The 19,153-nt window shown below is 48.4% G+C and overlaps 1 protein-coding gene across 1 annotated transcript in view; it reads right to left on the bottom strand.

The window, feature by feature from the left end:
• The window catches only part of SHH (sonic hedgehog signaling molecule), a gene marked incomplete at its 5' end in the record, with an annotated part of 33,215 nt that extends 14,426 nt beyond the window's left edge, over positions 1–18,789 (bottom strand). Inside the window, 2 exons of the mRNA XM_083379134.1 lie at positions 10,860–11,121; positions 18,487–18,789. Of these exons, the coding sequence (XP_083235260.1) occupies positions 10,860–11,121; positions 18,487–18,789 (565 nt within the window). The remainder of the gene's footprint in view (positions 1–10,859; positions 11,122–18,486) is intronic.
• Positions 18,790–19,153: the final 364 nt, after the last annotated feature.

Here is a 19,153-nt window from a genome sequence, read left to right as displayed (position 1 = left end):
CTAACAAGAATGACCAGCAATGACTGATAGTGGGAGATAGAACTCAACAATTTGCATAAACCAGAGGCCAGCTAATCCTACTTTATAATATATAGTAAAACTTGTTAATTGCCCTGTTAGCGATATCTATAGTGCATCTGTGTTTCAAAACAGCAAAACGGTTCACAGACTATTGCAATACAAGCTCTGCTCTTTTTGCATCTTTGAAAAAGGTGGGACATGAATGACAATTTTGATTTTGACAACTTTCTCCTCCACTGGCCCTAGAGTCAAATAGAACAGTTAACATTTATCTGTAGTGCTCCATTTTTGCTTAGAAAAAAATCCTATTGTGTTCTGTGAGATTTTAAACCTACAAAGCATTTCAGCTTTTTTTACTGTCTTGCTAACTATATCTGTTTATATTTCTTTTAGAGTAAGCCTCACTGAACTCAATAGTGTTATTTATGAATAAACACAGAGGCTCAGCTAGACTATTTAAAGTAAGGTTACTCTGCCTTCTTTGAGTTTTAAGATATGGGAAGTTCTTTCCTAACCCCATAGTGAGGTCAATCAAAAAGATAAGTGGAAAAAATTGGACTTATTCACTAGTATCTAGTCTGTCAATTTCTCTTCCACACAGGAACTTCTTTTTATAAGTTTTGGGGCAGGCATAAAGAGATGAATGTGTTTTTGAAAGATGTTTATGGCCCTATTGATTTTTACTCTTGTTATTTACATAGTTTTATTGACAGCTAAATGGTGCTGTAATGGCTTTATGGCTTAAAGGTAAAGGTAAAGGTTCCCCCGCACATGCATGCTAGTCATTTCCGACTCTAAGGGCCAGTGCTCATCTCCGTTTCAAAGCCGAAGAGCCAGCGCTTGTCCGAGGACATCTCCGTGGTCATGTGGCCAGCATGACTAGACGCCAAAGGCGCACGGAACGCTGTTACCTTCCCACCGTAGTGGTCCCTATTTTTCTACTTGCATTTTTACGTGCTCTTGAACTGCTAGGTGGGCAGAAGCTGGGACGAGTAACAGGTGCTCACTCTGCTACGCGGCACTCGGGATTCGACCCGCCAAACTGCCGACCTTCCGATCGACAAGCTCAGCGTCCTAACCCACTGAGCCACCGCTTAGTTGGGTTTAAATGATATAATTGTTGTTTTTATGGCAGTTTCTGATCCTAATGGTTGTGTACTGTGAACAGAGTGCAAACAGGGATTGGATAAGGTTCAAGTCAGATAAAATGGACTCTCTTGGTCAGAAAGCTGGGCATCTAGGATGGGAAGGACAACTTGTTCTACAGAAATTTTAAAGAGGAAATTCTGAACTTGGGAGTATTTTTAAATTCAGCCCTGGTCCTAGCAATCCAACAACTGTTTCTGGACAGCAATATTTTTGTTCAATAGTCCTTTTGGAAACCAGTTGCACCCTATTAGGCAAGATAGATTTGTTCACAGAAATTCATACCTCCTTTACTGTATTGTCCTGTGTAGGATTATCAGACCTGATTTGCAAAAATTTCAGCATCCATTAGATGGCAGCAAAGAAGGTTTCTATACTTCTTTGATGCCATCTGGTGGTCATCTGGTCTTGATTTGCTACCTGCAGTATGTTAACCAGTACAGCTAGTGTTTGACTTATGACCATTTGTTTAGTGATGCATTGACAAAAATTACTTACAACCAGTCCTCAAACTTACAACTGTTGCTTCAAGCCTGTGGTCATGTGATCAGAAATCAGAATTCAACTGGCACATATTTACAACAGTTGCAATGTCCCAGGGTCACATGATCTCCATTTGCGGCCATTTCCAATAGTTAATGGGGGAAGCCAGATCTACTTAACAAACACAGCAAAAAACGTCATAAAACCAGGCATAATTTACTTAATGACTGCACCCTTTAGCGATGGAAGTTTCACTTCCAATTGTCGTTGTAAGTTCAGAAGTACTATGGATACCAGATGGATCTCTGCATGGAGCTGCTATTGGATTACTCAAACTTCCTAAGATGCTTCTTTTGACTTTTAGCCCTAATTGGTTCAGACTATGATACCTAAAAGATTACCTCTTCCACTCTTTGTATACCCATAATCTATTATGTATTAACCAGAAATTCTCTTCTTTTTTTCTTTTTATCCCAGGAGCAACAAAGGTGGAAATTAGATGATTGACTCAAAGTTACCCAGTAAATTTTGATTGAAGGTGGACTTCAACCTAGGTTTCCCCTAGCCCAGGGGTAGGCAACCTTGGCTCTTTTATGACTCGTGGACTTCAACTCCCAGAACTCCTGAGACAGCCATGCTGTCTCAGGAATTCTGGGAGTTGAAGTCCACGGGTCATAAAAGAGCCAAGGTTGCCTAACCCTGCTCTAACCTTAATTCAATGCCTCCATCAGAAATTCTCCTGTAGATCTCATCATCAAAAGAGAGGCTGAAGATAAACTATATTAAGTTTATTATGTAATTATGTAGTAGCATTCTGAGCTAGGGACTGCTTTCAAGAGAGATCATATTACTAAGCATTTGACTTGCAGAAAATACATAACTCAGATTAACAATTTTGCTTTGTTCAATAACATGATATACCCAAAGATATAAAAATATTATATTATGGCTTAACACAATGGTCACTCACTTATGTACTGTGTTAAGACTACACATTGGAACACAACAATGCAACTCCACTTTTAAGTTAACCTAGCAACACTATTTTGTTAAGCCTTTGCTGACTTCTAATTGATTTAAGGTTGTTTTGGCTTGCTTTAAGGAATGGATATTGCTAAAAGAGACCATTCTTTATTTTTTTGTGATGGGGAGTTACTTAGAGGACTCCATACAATTGGAAAACCATCCATAAGTATATTCCACAGGGACATTATGTGTTAATGTAGGCCTTGAAACCCTTTTTCTTATCTGTTTTTGACATTTCTACCATCTCACTTTTTTGCTTTGTTGTTGTTTCCTTTTTAAAAATGTTTTTCAGAATTTGTAAACTTCCAGAGTCAGTGGGAGTTGGACAGCATATGTACTAAATTTAGCATACTGCTATTATTATTATCGTAGGTGTTGTTGTTGTTAATGTTTAACTTTTAATTTGTAGACATGTTATTCCAGACTCCAGATAAATTGCCTGAAGTTACTGGAATCTCTGAATTCACAAGCACAGAATTTTGCACGCTCTCAATTAATTTAAAAAAAAATATGGAACTCATGGAAAAACGGTTAAAAGAAGGCATTTCTGACTGAATGTTAGAAAAAAAAATACTTCACAGTAAGAGCTTGGCAGTAGAACCAATGGCCCCAACAAGTAGGGCTGCTTATCTAACACTGGTTTTATTGAAGTAAATATTATACATCTGGGTGGCCTCACACTAAGCAAAGGTTTGAGCTGGGTACGTTCCATTGTCTCCTCCAAGTTGAGAATTTTCTGGAGGAGATATAAGATACTAGTTGGGAAAGCCTATCTATCTAACTCATCCTGATTTATAAAATATGAAGACATCTCCTTTACATTTAAACTGATGTAATATTAGATTTGAGCCACTTTGGCATAGCGGTTAAGGTAACAGATTGGAAACCAGGCGATATGACTTCTAGACCCAGCTTAGGCATAGCTAGCTGGGTCACCTCTCTGCCTTTGAAAGGAAGCAATGGCAAATCACTTCTAAAAGTTTGCCAAGAAGCTTGCAGGAACTTGTCCATGCAACTGCCAAAAGTCAACAGTGACTCAAAGGCACAAACAGACATTAGAGATAAATTGTGGCTAGCCAGGAGGGCACTGAAATCTTCTAAGTGATTGTGTCTGCAAGTCATATTTACAACAGGATAAATGTACCATGATTTGCTCAACATGGTTTTAAGTGATATGGTCAGGAACATCTACCAAGTATTGTTTAAAAAAAGAAGTCAAGATGGTGACCACAAAGTTGAATTGAAGTTCTGCCAATTTTCTATGTGTTTCGTGACACTCCTGTTTATACTGTAAACTAAGCCTATAGCTAGTTTCACACAAGATGCTAATTTAATAAACAGCTGGCTGGTTTGTCACATAACCAAGGAGTCTTCACAGGGCTGGCAAATATCAGCAACAGAACTATGATTGCAATTTTCCCTTGCTGTCTCTTTCAAAAGGGATATTATGAGGCCAGAACTGAATTTTTCTGCTAGGCTTGCCTAGTTACCATGCCCAGCCAGCAAGAGATCTTCAAACAGATAAATTGCTATGGCCAAAGGGCAGTCAGTTTGTTTGCTTGATTGTAATTAAACCAAAATGTTCTCCTCCTCTCTGCTTTTTTGGACAACTAAGGTAATTAGGTCACAATTGATCTTCACTTTCTCTCCTTCCTCCCTCTATAGTTCTCTATTAATTATTGGGTGGACTATTTTCAGATCCCATTTCCCTCTAAAAGCAGAACAGACAAGAAGTCCTGGAGATCTGATTGTCCCACCTCAAGCTGAGCCTTGAGACCAACCCCAAGAATGTCTTCTCCTACTGGTCTCAAGAAGAGCAACAAGAAAAGAGGAAAAGATAGATTTGATTAACCAACTACTTTTGTCACTTCCCTTTGGGATGGGTGAGGAATGAACTACCCAGAAATCTTGGCCAGAGCAGAAAACGGCAAAGCCACCCATGAACAACGGAGGTGTCCTTTCTGTTGAAGCAAGCAATACCTTCATGCAACCTCTTTCCCACCTCAAGCACTAGCGTAACTGCAGGCTAGGCTTTGTTTGCATACTTGGGGTGTTGATGAATGGGTCTAGTGGAGTAGCAGCTCAGCAAACATGCCAGCTAACCAGCGGAGGTGTGAAAATCTCGCTCTGTTAAACAGACTCTTCTCTATAATTAAAATCCAATGAAGAATCGGCACTGTCATTCTGATCTGGGTAATAAAGGGAGGCTCTCTTAAAAGAGAGGAGATGCTTCCAAGTCTACACCCTACCCCCACCCACCCACCCACCCCCTGTTTGTTCAGGTGCAGGGGGACTTTTTGAGACCCATTCACACAGACATACACTCACCCACCAAATCCTCCAAGGCCTATTTGCACAGAGCAGGACACTTTTCCAAAACACTCAAGATGTGTATTTGAATTTGAAATAGAGGGGTGGACTCTTAATAGCCCTCCTGGCACCCCACCCCCACCCCCACCCCATTATCCCTATCCCTTTTGCAGCTCCTGTCCTCCTCTCCTCTCTCCCCCCCCAGCCCCATCTATTCAGGGCCAGAATGGGGGTAATCGCCTCCTTTGCATTCCAACCTCCAGGATGATACCTTCTGCAAATAGAAATAGTCTCTGAAAGAAACACGCCCCCCCCCTCCCTGGAACCCTTTGCTCTTTAATCTTCTCATCAGATTCTCAGTCATGAACCCAGAGCCTGGCCCTTCAAAATCAGCTGGAAGAGGCATTTTCAATGCACCCTCTCAGGAAATCTCTCTTGTACTGTCACATGACCTTGAGTGACTTGTTCCCTTCCTTCCCAAACACCCCAAGCGTGCACTGCCTGTTAATGCACAGATTTGGCCTTAAAAGCCGATTTCCCCCCCCCCCACACACACACACCGCTTTGGAATCCATCAAATTGCACTTGATGGGGTTGGGTGGGTGGTGGGAATGGAATCCGTTTAGCTTGTCTGGGCCATATGGTTGGCATGAAGGTAATCGTGGCCACCTGAGAAAGGTACTGTGATAAATCAAAGTCACAGTCACCAACCTCAGGGCCTCTTAACCATCAATCAATCAGAATAGAGCTGGGAGATTCTTAAGTGGCTGTCCAGTCTCTTCTTAAAAACCTCCAGTGTTGGAGCACCCACGACTTCTGAAAGGCAGGCTGTTCCTCTGGTTAATTGTTCTCACTGTTAGGAAGTTTCTCCTTAATTCCAGGTTGCTTCTCTCTTTGGTTAGTTTCCAACCCTTGTTTCTTGTTCTGCCCTCTGGTGCTTCGGAGAATAGCTTGACTCCCTCTTCTTTGTGGCAGCGCCTCAAATCCTGGAAGACTGCTATCATGTCACCCCTATTTCTTCTTTTCTTTAGACTAGCCATACCCAGTTCCTGCAGCTGTTCTTCCTATCTTTTAGTTTCCAGGCCTTTGATTATCTTATTAATCCTTATTGATAGCCTTAATCATCCCTTCGAGACAGATCAGACTAGAAATCCAGTGTCATGTTGGTCAGCACTACTCTTACTATAAATCTATAGTAACAAAGTCTTGCAGGTCTGAATGCATTTCCTCCTTTCTTTTTTTAATCTGATTTGTTTCTTCCTCCTGTTCCCAGTCCAGGCTTCTTCTTTCTACCCTCCAGAGATTTTGGGCCATACCTCCTAACATCTTCATTGTAATGCTTCCGGAGGGCCACAGGCTGCAGAAAGTTGTTATAACCCAGGAATTGCTTAAACAAACAAACTAGGAGATAGGAAATACTCTGGCCCTCACGTGTACTACTGCAGCGATGATTATGGTTTTAATTGCTACGACTCTGGTTTTCTACAGGTTTATAGGAAGAGGGTAGAACATTTGAAGCATTATAGATAGAACACGACAAGGTAGGTGAGGACCATCCCTGTCTAGGACTGCCCTCCAGAACAATCACAAACAGAAAGCCGAGCAGAAGCAAGATTTTGCCTTCTAGCTTATGTTCCAGATCTCTGCTTGCAAAACAAAAACAAAACTCCAAACCCACATATATACATGCACCCACATGAATATAGGTCAGATTCTGCCTGCAGAGTTCACATTTGTCCTAGGTTCAACATTGGCTCCCTGGATCAAAGAAGTGATGGAGCCTCCACCCTTCACTTTGTGGTTTGGATCACTGGTGTACTGTAGGGGTTAAGATAGCAGGCTGGAAGGAATGCCATGCGTTCTAGTCCTGCCTTAAGCACAATGCCAACTGGGTGGCTTTGAGCCAGTCCCTCTGTGTGTGTCCTGGGAAATAGGCAATGGCCAACCACTTCTGAAAAACATTGCTGAGAAAAGCGAAGAGACATGTCAGGAGACAACACTGACTTAAAGCCACAAAATAAATATTAAATAAAAATCCCAATATGCCAGGGCTAGCGCAACATGGCTGAATCTGGATCCAGAAACTAAGAGGGCAACAAGATGAATCTTAATTTTGAGAAGGCAACATTGCCTACAACAAAATGACAGCAACCTGGTTCAGATAGGATAGGATGGGATGGGATGGGACGGGATGGGACGGGATGGGATGGGATGGGACAGGATAGGACAGGATAGGATAGGATACAGGTAGTCCTCAATTTACAACCACAATTGAGCCCAAAATTTATGTTGCAATGTGAGAAATTTGTTAAGTGAGTTTTGCCCCATTTCACGACTTTTCTTGCCACATTTGTTAAGTGAATCACTGCAATTGTTAAATTAGTAACACGGTCGTTAAGCGAATCTGCCTTCCCCATTGACTTTGCTTGTCAGAAGGTTGCAAAAGGGGATCACATGACCCCAGGACACTGCGACCGTCATAAATATGAGCCAGTTGTCAAACATATGAATGTAAATCACATAACCACAGGGATGCCACAATAGTCATAAGTGTGAAAAATAGTCATAAGTCACTTTTTTCAGTACTGTTGTGACTTCAAATGGTCACTAAACGAACTGTTGTAAGTTGAGGAGTAACTGTGGTATGAACTGCACTGCACATATCCAGGGCTCTGATCTCCCAGAGGCGAGGCAAAGAAAGGGCCAAGAAAATCAAAGGAAAGGGATCAAATATTCCTGTCAAAGTTAAGACATCAAGACCACTTCACTTTTTTTTTACTTAGTAAGCTGTTTTACAAAAAATAAAAATAAAAATCCAATGATCTTCTGTTCCTGCCTTCTGACTCATCAGCCATAGAAATAATCACTGTGGTCGCTGATGTTGGACTTTAAAAGAGAGAAGTGACTTCTCTAATTCTATTGCAAGCTAACCGTCTGGGACATTACACTTTCCAAACTGAAAATATAAAGTCTATGGTATCCTCACATGGTTGGGATTATAGCTCACATTATTTTAAAATTTGCATCAGGGATTTTGGCCTATGCCTTGCAAAAATAAAAATTGGGTCTTTGACTTGAGCAAAAAGTCAATCTCCAATGAAAAATAATTATAAAGGACCCCACAGACTGAGAAAAAAAGTTACTTTTTAGGAAATCTACTTGGGGAATCGAGTCCTGTAATGACCCACTGCCTTGAATGGATTTCTTCCCAAATCACGCTGGTTCTCTTAATTCCTTTGCTACTTCTCACATCAGTCGATATATTTAGAGACAGTTAATTATTTTTTCATCTCGATTGCGTGTTTCTTGGCACTTTCAGGGTGCTTTCTTTAAGCGCCAGTCAACAAAGGAGGAGAAGCAGCAAAACAAGAAAGCGTCTCTGCCACACACACACACACACACACACACATTACTGTTAACTGTTTTGCTTGAAAGCGACAATTTGTGCAGAAGGCGGGCAAGCAACACGCGCCCCGAGTCTGCCTTTCTCAACTGGACCAGCAAGGGGCGCTCGAAGCACGAAGGAATACTGACAGCGGAGGCTGAACTTTTTAAAAAGCGCAGGTTTCTCGGCGACGGCAGGTTGTTTTATTACCCCACTGAAATATCAACGCCGGATTAAAGCGGTTCGGAAGCCACAGGGCCGGCGGAGAAGCGAGAAATGTGTCTGCTTCCCTTCGCTCTTTCCCATCCCTAAGCTGGCATCCTGAAATGGAGGGGGGGGGGAGCTGATAGTTTCGGCAAAAGTCCCAATCCGTGATGGGACATACGAACGAACAAAGTTCCTTCCAGGCCGCCTGCACGCTCTGGATCCGAGTCAGGGTATGATCCAAAGGGTCAGAGCTCAGCCATGCGAATCCAAGCCCCCAACTTGGTGTCTAAAGCGGTGAGCGGGATCCGCATAGATTTCCTAGCACGGCTTCAGTGCGCGTAACGTTACGCGGGGTGAATGAGCTCGAATCACTCCAAAACCTCCTTCCTCCCTACCGCGTGGACACCACCGCCGCCTTCCACCTCCTCCTCCTCCTGCTGCTGGCTTAAGCTGACCATTTCATTTTGGTTTAAATTGTCCCCACGTGACTTTGGAGCTGAGGCTGCAAAAGGAGGAACCCTCTGCCCTCCCTCCCTCCCTCCCCCCTCCCCCTCTCTCTCTCTCTCTCTCTGTGTGTGTGTGTGTAGGAAGAGCTGGTAGGGCTTTGGTTGGAAGCAAGAAAACGGGTCGCCCTGCGATTTCCAAAAGGAACCAGAACGAGGGGCTTCCCGGATATCTCTGGAATGGGGGGGCGCACTTGGGAGTGGGGACAACAACTCACCCCGCCTGCTTGGGATGGTTTGGCTCTGACAAACTGAGTTGTGGCTGATTGGCTAAGGGCCCGGGAAGACCTGGAGTTCAAGGGTCTCAGCTCCATTCTGAAGAGGTTAAGTGGCGTGGGAACGGCGTCGGGGGATGCCCGATGCCCGCTTCCTTCCTTCAGCTCTTCGCCGAGTAGCCCTGCCTTGCCGACGGCTAGGAATTTTATCTAGTCTCTGCCTAACAAGGGTGGTCACAAAGTCCCAGCCAGCAGCTTCCCTCGTTCCCACCCGCGGCCAAGGCAATTGCAAGAGAAGCTCGAACACGGGTCTATCCCAGTCTAGGATGCTCCAGCAAAAATAACTGAAGCCTCCCACTTGGGGGAAGAGCAGACGCTGGCCGACCTTCGTCGGGAACAAAGCGCTGGGCGCGGAACCGCCCTGCGCTGGATAGGCGAGACGGTTTCTCGCGTTCTCATCCACTCGCGAAAAGAGTGGGCGGGGCTCTTTGCGCTTAGCGGAGGGAGGGGGACCAGAACGCCCCAAAGTCCCTTCGTCTGAGGATGCGGGGATTGGGCGAAAGGGTTAGAAGCAGCCAGTCACTAAACTTCAATCCCTGGCCTTCCTGAAGACTATTCGGTCCCCGACATTTTTCATAGCCCTCTGAGACGCAGTAAAGGTTTTCTGTCTCTCAAGGCCGGCAGGCCCCCAGTAACTCGGACAAGGTCCCCGACATTTCCCACTCTCCTTCCCATCTCCTTCTTGACTAATTGGAGCTTTCCAGACAATGTCTGATAGTATGTAAAGGAGTAACTAAAGAAAAAGTTCATTTATTTCAACGTTCCCCCCCCCCAAACTTGGCACCTTGAAGATGGGTGGTCTCTCAGAATTCTGGGAGTTGAATTCTGGGAATTCTCATCTTCCAGTAGCCAGAGTTTAAAAAAAACGCTGCTGTGATTTTCATATCCCATTTTTCATACAAGAACTCAAACTGGCATACATAATACACATTCCATTCTTCTGCTTTTTCCCAAGACAATCCTGTGAGGTAGATTAGGGAGAGGGGGAGAGAAAGAGAGCACGCCCTTGGTCAAGGTCACCCAGGGAGCAACTAGGGAGGGGGATGGGCTGAACCTTGTCCTCCCAAATCCAGCATTTTCACCCTTGGGGGTGGATCTAGTCGGATTGGTGAAACACAGGAGCCACGCTTTTCATCTCACAACTAACACCTTCTGGATGCTAAATAAATGGGAAACTCAGCCAAAGCATTGTGTTGCTTCCAACTAGCAGCATCAAATCTCTGGCAGGTCCCCTGAGACCCCTTTAGCATGAACTGGAATGCCCTGTTCTTTCGCAGAAGGTGTTACTACCACTTTTCTACTTGCCCCTTCTGCAATTTTAAGAAAGATCTCAGTTTCTCCCTCGAGAATGGAGAGACCCGAGGATGCGCCTCGTCCTGCTAGGGTGTCCTTGCTTGTTGTTTTTTTTTTTTTTTTTACCATTTCTCGGGTTCCCTGCACCCTGGCCAAGCTTAGCAGACCCGCCCCGCCTGGGAGCGTGGCCCCCTCTCGCCCGCGGCTTACCGGCCTTGACAGAGCAATGGATGTGCGCCTTGGACTCATAGTACACCCAGTCGAAGCCGGCCTCGACGGCCAGGCGCGCCAGCATGCCGTACTTGCTGCGGTCTCGATCCGAGGTGGTGATGTCCACTGCGCGGCCCTCGTAGTGCAGCGACTCCTCAGAGTGGTGGCCGTCCTCGTCCCAGCCCTCCGTGACGCGCAGCTTGACGCCCGGCCACTGGTTCATGACGGAGATGGCCAGCGCGTTCAGCTTGTCTTTGCAGCGCTGCCGGGAGCAAGCAGAGAAGAGGCGAGCGTGGCGGGGGGAGTCAGAACAACTGGCGGCACAGTGGGGTGGGGGTTGTCACAGCAGGGCAGGGGAAGCCAAGCCCCACAGCGGGAGCCAGACCCGCGGTGCTTCCTCTCCCCGCCCCCCCTCCCCCGCAGCTCCCCTGTGGCCAAGCGATCCCGGCACGGCGAACAGAATTGTGTGGCCAGAAGACCCGGGTTTCCCTCCCAGCTGAGATATTCGAATGAACCCAAAGTGGGGGGACGGGAGACCCTTTGGAGGGCTTCTAGCTCTGGATGGTAACCAGATGGGTCATCTCAAGAGCTTTACAGTCCAGATCTGGTGGCCCTGACTTTCTCCTGAGTGATCTGAGTGTTACTAACTGAATAATTTATTTCCCCTTTGTTTAAGGGGTTCTTAAGTTAGCCACAGGGGATGCCTCCCACCTGTAAGCAGACAAAGGTGGAGGCCTGGCAGGCAGCTGATCTTTTGCCCAAGTCTGAGCATCCTAAGGCTGGTAAGCTGCCCCAGAGCCAGAAGCCTTTTTTTTAAGAGCAGCTTTTTCCAAACCTGGCACCTTTAAGAGGTGTGGACTAGCTGGGAAATTCTGGGAGCTTTATGTCCACATGTCTTAAAGTTGCCAAGTTGGAAAAAAAACACTGCTTTAGATAACTTGCTGACTTGTGAGATTTGAGTAGAACTTCCTATGCATTTTTACCCTCTTACTAAGGATGGGTGCAAAAAAGTGGCTAGGTGGGCGATGGCTAGAGGGAGAGTGCTGTTAACCCAGGATGAGGTAGACAAACTCTGGAAGGAACTGGAGCAACCGTCTCCCCTGGGGCACCTTCTGTAAGCTGCTCTACAAAGCACTCACCCCCACCCACCCCCACCTCCTACCCAGCCACCGAGCTCTACTGGCTGAGATGATGGAGGCTCTTGAATAAGCTGTGCTTCCACATGAGGGAAGCCAGATCTGAAAGATCTGCTTCCATGGTGCTCAATCTTGATCTGCCACCCCATCTATTGTCCTGGAGTGGACCTTCATCCTAAGACCCAAAGTTGGACCTTGAAGAAACTCCTGCCATGTGAGCAGAAGGAGGGGAGCAAAGGGAAACACAGTTCCAGGAATGACTCTCCCATTCCAGTCAAAAACTGGACGCAGCAGTCCACAAACATCTCTGGCCAACCTGCTTTCTGAAGTCAGTTTGACAGAACTCCAACTTTACCAGTTACCAAATCTTCTGTCCAGCTTAGCTGAGAAGAGGCCAGAAGACAATCCAAGGCCATTATGTGTCCTGTGGCAGCAATAGAACCTCTAAATGGACTAGAAAATATTTAGTTTTTTTTATATTGTCCAGAGCCCACTGGAGTTGAGCAGCCAATAAATTAAATAAATAATATACTAAGTATTTTAGGAGACAGAGGTTGATTGGACCTTGACAGGATTAGAGCAGAACCATTGATAGCTTAGTTTGGAGACCTAAGTTTCCTACAGTTAACACTGATTTTAGTGGGCTTGTTGAAGAACTGGCTAGAATCAAGAGTCCTTTCCCCTGTTAGGACCTGAATTGTGGTTGGAAGTCCTACTTCCTTGGTGAAAAATGATTACTGAATGGAGGAACATCCACTGAACCACTTTCCTTCCTAGATAAATGAAAGGCTGTTTGGCATTGACTGGATTTGCCAAACACTTTTAAGGATAATGGTTTAGTAGTTACATTCACAAGCAAGCCTAACTTGGTTAGTTTTAGCATGAATTGGGGGCAGTAAGCTATTTTGCTAAATCAGGCAACTTGATTAGTTTGATGGTTGAATGGTCTAAATCCCCAAAGTGGATTAATAGAATAGACTTGGATCTTCAGGAGTCCTACAGTGAGTTGGGCAACGTGCAAGGTTGATAAATACATAAATAAACTCCATTTCATTTAATGCAATTAACAGATATAGACCAACTTAATTTTCTATGAAAATATGCAATTTAGTAAGATAAAACTTCCCTAGACTGAGAAGTAAATCCACTTCTGTGACCAATGGGGCTTACTCCCTAAATTTAGGTTTTCAGATTTAGCTTCACATTTCCTATTCTTGGGTGATTTCCATCCAGGAATCATCTTAAGATAAATGAAAGGGAAGAAGACAATGTATCTTCTTACATCCTGCAGCAGCTCAAGGCATTCTATTTTGCTTTATAAAAGCACCAAAGAGAAAAAAAATTGGCCAAATCTGGAGATTGCAAAAGTTGGACTCTGCTGCTTCAAGCTATGGAAACATATGGATCTAGATAAACACGTGTTATTTGTATACACAGAAAAATAAGACTAGGCTAAATACTTAAGTTTTGTACCTGAATGAAGTTTCTCTCACTTTAGCAAGCAAACACACACACACACACATCCCTACCACACACATACACTCTCACACACAACCTTTTTTGTCTGATTTCTGGGCAAGACCCTTCAGTTTTCTTGGCAAGGTTTTTTAAAAAATGGTTTGCCATTCCCTCTTTCCTAGGGCTGAGAGAAAGTGACTGGCCTTGGGTCACCAGGCTTGCTTCATACAGTAAGGCAAGACTGGAACTCATGACCTTCTATTTTCTATCACAGTGCCTTAACCAATACACCAAAATGGTTCTGATCAACCTGTTTATAATCTGAGGAAAATATAATTCAGGAACAGTTTTCCTACTTAAAATTTTGCTGGTCTAACACCAGCCTGATATTTGCTCTTAGGTTCTTGTGAATCTCATCCATTCAGGATTGACTTTCCCCAGTATACAATTCATTAATTATTATTTGTCAATAGAGCCTTTAGATAAAGAGATTCTTCATTTTTTCCTCCAGCCTGGCCTTATTAATCCTTGTTTGAGCTCCTGCAATCTGTAGCTAGGGACTGTATCAGGATTCCATGACCCTAGAAACCAAAGTCATTTGCAAGTTGGCCCTAAATTCCCACTGATTCTGGATTCAATAAAGAAGGAAGCAAGGAGGACTTTGGTGGATCCCCTGGTAATCTCCTAGCATTTTCTCCACAAAGGCCACCCTTAAAATTTTTTAAGCAAGACAGATTTCTAAGCAAGTGGCCTCTGAAAGTAAACCAGCCTTTCCGAATTAATGTTCATTTATCTAGAACTCCATGAATTCGTCTCATCTCACTTTTAAAGCTAGGGACAAAGAAACACAAATAGGTCTCTAAGATTGTAGCAGTGACAGAACAAACCTTTCCAGAGGATAATGACACTGGACAATTTTTTGGACTTTCTCCCAGGAATACCTTTTGCCATTTCACCTCTACAGCAAAAAGTATTAACCAGTAAGGAATTTTTTTTTACCAGAGTCACATTTTCAACATTCCCTTTAAGGGAATGAATTTGGCAGCCCTTTTCTTGCCTCTTATATATTTTCTTCAGTGTGAAGTTTAGCCCCACACAACTCAGTGGGATTTACTTTGGTATAAACACCAGTGGGATTGCATTGCAAAAGAGGAGAAATGGTCTAGCCCACACATAGGCCACCCTTACCCCACTCTGCTCTTTCTTGCAGAAGTGTGCGTTCTACAACTTCCAAACGCCTGGCCATTCTGGAACTTGTAGTTGCCATCTTATGGAATGAAGGCTGGCAAAGATAGATGCCTCTAAAGTTTTAGAAATCTCTGCTGCCTACAGCTGTTTTAAGAGTGAGGTCTTTTGGGAGCGGGGCAGGGGGAGATTTAAGTTATAACCATCACCTTTATGTCAGAAGGCTGCTGCTGGGAAGGTGAATACGTGGGCAGGTAAGCGGAAACACGAGTGGGTTTTCCTATCCCTTCACCGCACCAACAGCAGATCCCGGATCTCTGCCGAGCGGGTGGAACTAGACAGCAGAAACTGACCCCCCCATACCTGCGCTTCTTCCGTGAGCGTCCAAAGAGCCGAAATGTCTGGGGCTACGAAGAATCCGACGCCGGTTGCCCAAGGCGCGCGGCTGGACTGGAGGAAAAGCCATGAAGCTCAGCAGATCGGGATTCTTGGGCTCACGGAGGGAACTTCCGCCGGCGAGGAGAGAGGAAGGAAAGATCTACAGAGCCGTCTTATGGGTATCAAAATCCGCACCCGCAAGGACGGCAACACTGAGCTCCTTTGGCTTCCATCGCTTCTCCAGGACATCTTACCTGCCCGATCCTTTCTTTGCAGGATGGCTCGGGCAGAAAAGGGCCGAGTTATGGGATCTAAACTGACCTTCTACACAAGTCCGGGATCACGCAGGCTACTCCTGCCTTTTCCAGGGTGCCGTTTTGCAACGGCGCTTGGCGCTTTCTCTCCCCCTTTGCTGAGAAGGAGTGGGGTGTCTCTTCGGGAATAAATCCCATCGGGTGCGGCCTCCGTCCCCTTGATTGAGCGGGACTCTCCGCCCTGCCCCCCCCCCGCCCCTCAAGCCCCGAAACCCGCTAAGGAACTTTCAGGGCTGTACTGCCTTCCTCCCAGAGCACCTTTTTCCAGACGAATTTCAGCTCTGGTCTGGCACCCTTATGTCCCCCACAGATCTAGCCAAAGTAGGGCACCTTGGGGGGGGCGTCGGAGGAGAGAGGTTAGACGGCCGCTGTCACCTGCCAGGAGAAACCCCCTCCCGCTCTGCCGGGTTTCGCCTCTTTCTCCTCCCCTCGACCAGTTAATATTAACTAGCAGCGGCGTCTGATGGTTGGAAAAGTGAACTCTGCCGAAAAGGCGTCCTCCTCCCCTCTCGGCCCCGCCCCAGGAGGGAGACCGGCCCAGCCGCGAGACAAGGGTCAAGGCGGAGACGATGGGCCCGGGGCCGCCCAGGTATATTTCCGCCGCCAAGCTGCGTTCTCTGTTAGCCAATCTCCCTCCTAACTCAGGTGCTAAGGGCCGCCGCCGCCTCCTTTTCTGCCTTCTGCCCAGGGTCAGCCAGCCTCCCCGAGGGTCCCCTTCCTCCAGCCTCCGTCCCCAAAGTCTGCCCCGGAGCCCGCTCTTTGCTCCCGAGCGAAGGCTATTTTTCCGCCCTGGGCGGCCCCAAGAATCCGGAAAAGAGCGAGGCGAGACCTAACGCGATGGGAAGTCCCCGGGAGCGTGTCTGGCGTGGCGGGGCTGGGGCCGGGGCGCGGTGTTTGTTGCGTCTGAGGGGAAGTTGGGGGGAGGTCATAAGTTCAAAGGCTGCCAGCGAACGCTGCCAAGGAGGCCAGCCACGGAGAAGCGGGGATGTGGAGAGCCTTGCCTTGCAGGTGCCTCGTTCCACCAAACAAGGGAGCTCCAAGGCGCGCGGGAAGCGCGCGGGCGGGGGGGGGGGGGGCGGAGGAGGGGAAGAACGGGAAAGGCTTCTGGCAGAGGGGGCTACGCTTCCCGGTCCTCTCCGTTGCTTCTCTTCTCTCCACCTTTAACCCCACAATTCCAGGCCACTAGTTCTAAATTTACCCCTCTTCCAGACCTATCTTTTCCTTTCCTTCCCAGGCCGTTCAGATTACACTCCCACCATCCCCAGCTGACTAGCACTGGCGTAAAAGTCCCGTACACCTGGAGGAGCTTCCAGACAGTTTCCCCAGGAGAAGGACACAGTAGCACCGCCCAGGTGCATTTCCCTCGCTCTTCTCAGGTTGTCGAGGGGCACGAAGGAAAGCAACCTCCGCCGGCAGAAGCGCGGGCGCGCACGCGCAGGACTCCTTGCCGCGCAGAGCAGCGGCCGCGGCAACGCTTTTTCTTGGAGCTTCCGCGTCACTGCCAGCCCCGCCAGGAGCTCGCAGCCTCTCCGGCCGCCTGTAGCCAGGCTCCAGGCTGACACCCGAGCCCTGGCGATCGATCGGAGAGGAGTAAGTGGAGCTGAAAACGCGAGGTGCGGTTGAGTTGCAGCCGCACAGCTAACCTGGCTCGCGCGTCTTTGCAGATGAGTGAATGGGGGGGGGGAAGAGAGAGAGAACGGGGGGGGGGGCGGGGGCAGGACGCAGCCACAGGAAAGCCAGGAGGGCGCGAATGCCACCTGGGAGCTTAAAGGTTCCCCAGTGGCGCTGGCCCCATCGTCGCCTCGCCTCGCCTTTTGACAAGTGCTTTCTGTTCTCGGGCGCCTTTGCTTTCCTGGAGGCAGCGCTGTCGCGGCCTCGGCAGCTCTTGAAACTCGCGTCGCGCGCCTCAGCGCCGCGCGCGCTTCCAACCTTCCCAGGTCCCGTGAGATTTAAGGTGGTCGGATGGAGATGGCGGGCGGGCGCGCTTCCCGTCGCCCCAAGCGAACTCCTCGCCGAACGGCAGGGCGGGACGCAAGCAAGGAGGCGAGAAATGCGCCGCCGCCCCTCCGCCCTTCCAGGGGCGACTCGGGCGGAATTGAGCTGGTTCACTGGTGCTGAAGGTGGGGCTTAAGCCTCAGGATAGCGGGAGGGGTCGGGGAAGGAAAGGCAGCTGACCTATTTTTGGAAGGGGACGCAACCGACGGCAGTCGCCCGAGGCCGGCGGCGTGGTGGTGAATTTGAAGGACCGCCCGAACTCTGGAGGTGGAGCGGAGTCTGATTCGCACACTTTTCCCTGGACGAATCAGCTTTCGGTCATTTTTCGCTTGGAAAGCAGATCGAAGGGCTGAGGGTGGGCGGTTAATGGATGCTAGTTTTAGGCGCCTATTTTTAGTCCTCGTTTATGGAGGGGGAGGCCGTGAGAGGTGGGCTCGCAATCCGCGATCTTCCGTCCCGGGGTTTGCTGTGCTGATTAAGTTCCCCGTCCTTCCCCCTCGGGTGGTATCACCGGTCTGGGGCGGAGGGGGAAGCGTGGGCATCTTTAAAGGCGATCAATGCGCTCTCAGACACAGTTACCAAAGAGAGCCTGGCGGATGCCGCCTGTGATAATTATCCTCCTCCTTGGACTTCAGAATCGCCCCGGGGAGGTGCCAGGTTCTGAGCACCATCCTCACGGCTTGTGCCAGGCGACGGGGAAAGATGGTTAATCTAAAACAAACTGGTTAGGTAGAGAGAGACCAGTGGAGCTGGGCGATTTCTGTCCCCGAAGGGAACGGGAGAGTTCCCGCGGGGGAGATCGGTACTGGCGCGGGTAGGAGACTGACACAAGCAGCCGCCCAGAGCCGCCAGCTAACCAACTCGGTGGCAGGGAGCGGCCAAGCGCAGTTCTGCCTGCAACTACCAGGCTACCGTATCCACACGCGGAGCCTCCTCCCTCCGAGGCGGAAGGTCGCATCAACAGACCTGCCGGTGCTATCCCCAAGGGGTCCCCCTCCCCGGCGCATCCCTTCCCCCGACAGCTCCTGGGGACCGGGGTCGGCGACGCCCCGGGAAGCTGAGAGCCCCGGAGGGAGGCGATGCTGCCGGTTTACAGTCCGCTCCCACTCCCCAGGCCGGAAGGCGAGCAGGTCGGCAAGAGGCGAAGGGCGCGTCTCTGACCTGGGTCATCAGCCGGTCGGCTCCCGTGTTCTCCTCGTCCTTAAAAATAATGTCCGGATTATAATTGGGGGTCAGCTCTTTAAAGCGCTCCGAGTTCCGGCTGATCTTGCCCTCGTATCTGCCGCTGGCGCCCAGCGTCTTCTCGGCCACGTTGGGGATGAACTGCTTGTAGGCTAAAGGGGTCAATTTCTTCGGGTGCCTCCTCTTGCCGAAACCCCGGCCCGGCCCGCAAGCCAGCCCGGCGGAGAGGAAAAGCGCGCCTAGGCAGAGCGGGAGGAGCCCAGTTCTTCTGAGGAGCAGCATGCCGTCCACGGAACAAGCGGCTCCTTCGGCTTCCCCCCTCGCCGCCCCCTGCGCTCTGCCGGCTCGCGGGGCGGGTGAGTGCGGGTGAGTGGCAGAGAGCGCGTCCGCTGCTGCCTTTGTTGCCCGGCAGTTGCCCTCTTCCCTCGGCTCCTGACTTCTCCCTTCCTTGTCTCCTGCTGCCTGCCTGCCTGCCTGCCTGCCCGCCCGCCTCCTCCTCCTCCTCCTCCTCCTCCTCCTTCTCCTCTCTTTTCCTTTCCTCTCCTCTCCTCTCTCGGTGCCTTAGCCCCCGATCTCTAGCAAGGCAGGTGCATCTTGGAGGGCGCTTGCGATAACGGGACTCATCGGAGTTCAGGATCGTGGCGCG

Source organism: Vipera ursinii (assembly GCF_947247035.1).
Source record: "Vipera ursinii genome assembly, chromosome: Z".
NCBI lineage: Eukaryota > Metazoa > Chordata > Lepidosauria > Squamata > Viperidae > Vipera > Vipera ursinii.
This window is presented reverse-complemented; position numbering and strand designations above follow the sequence as displayed.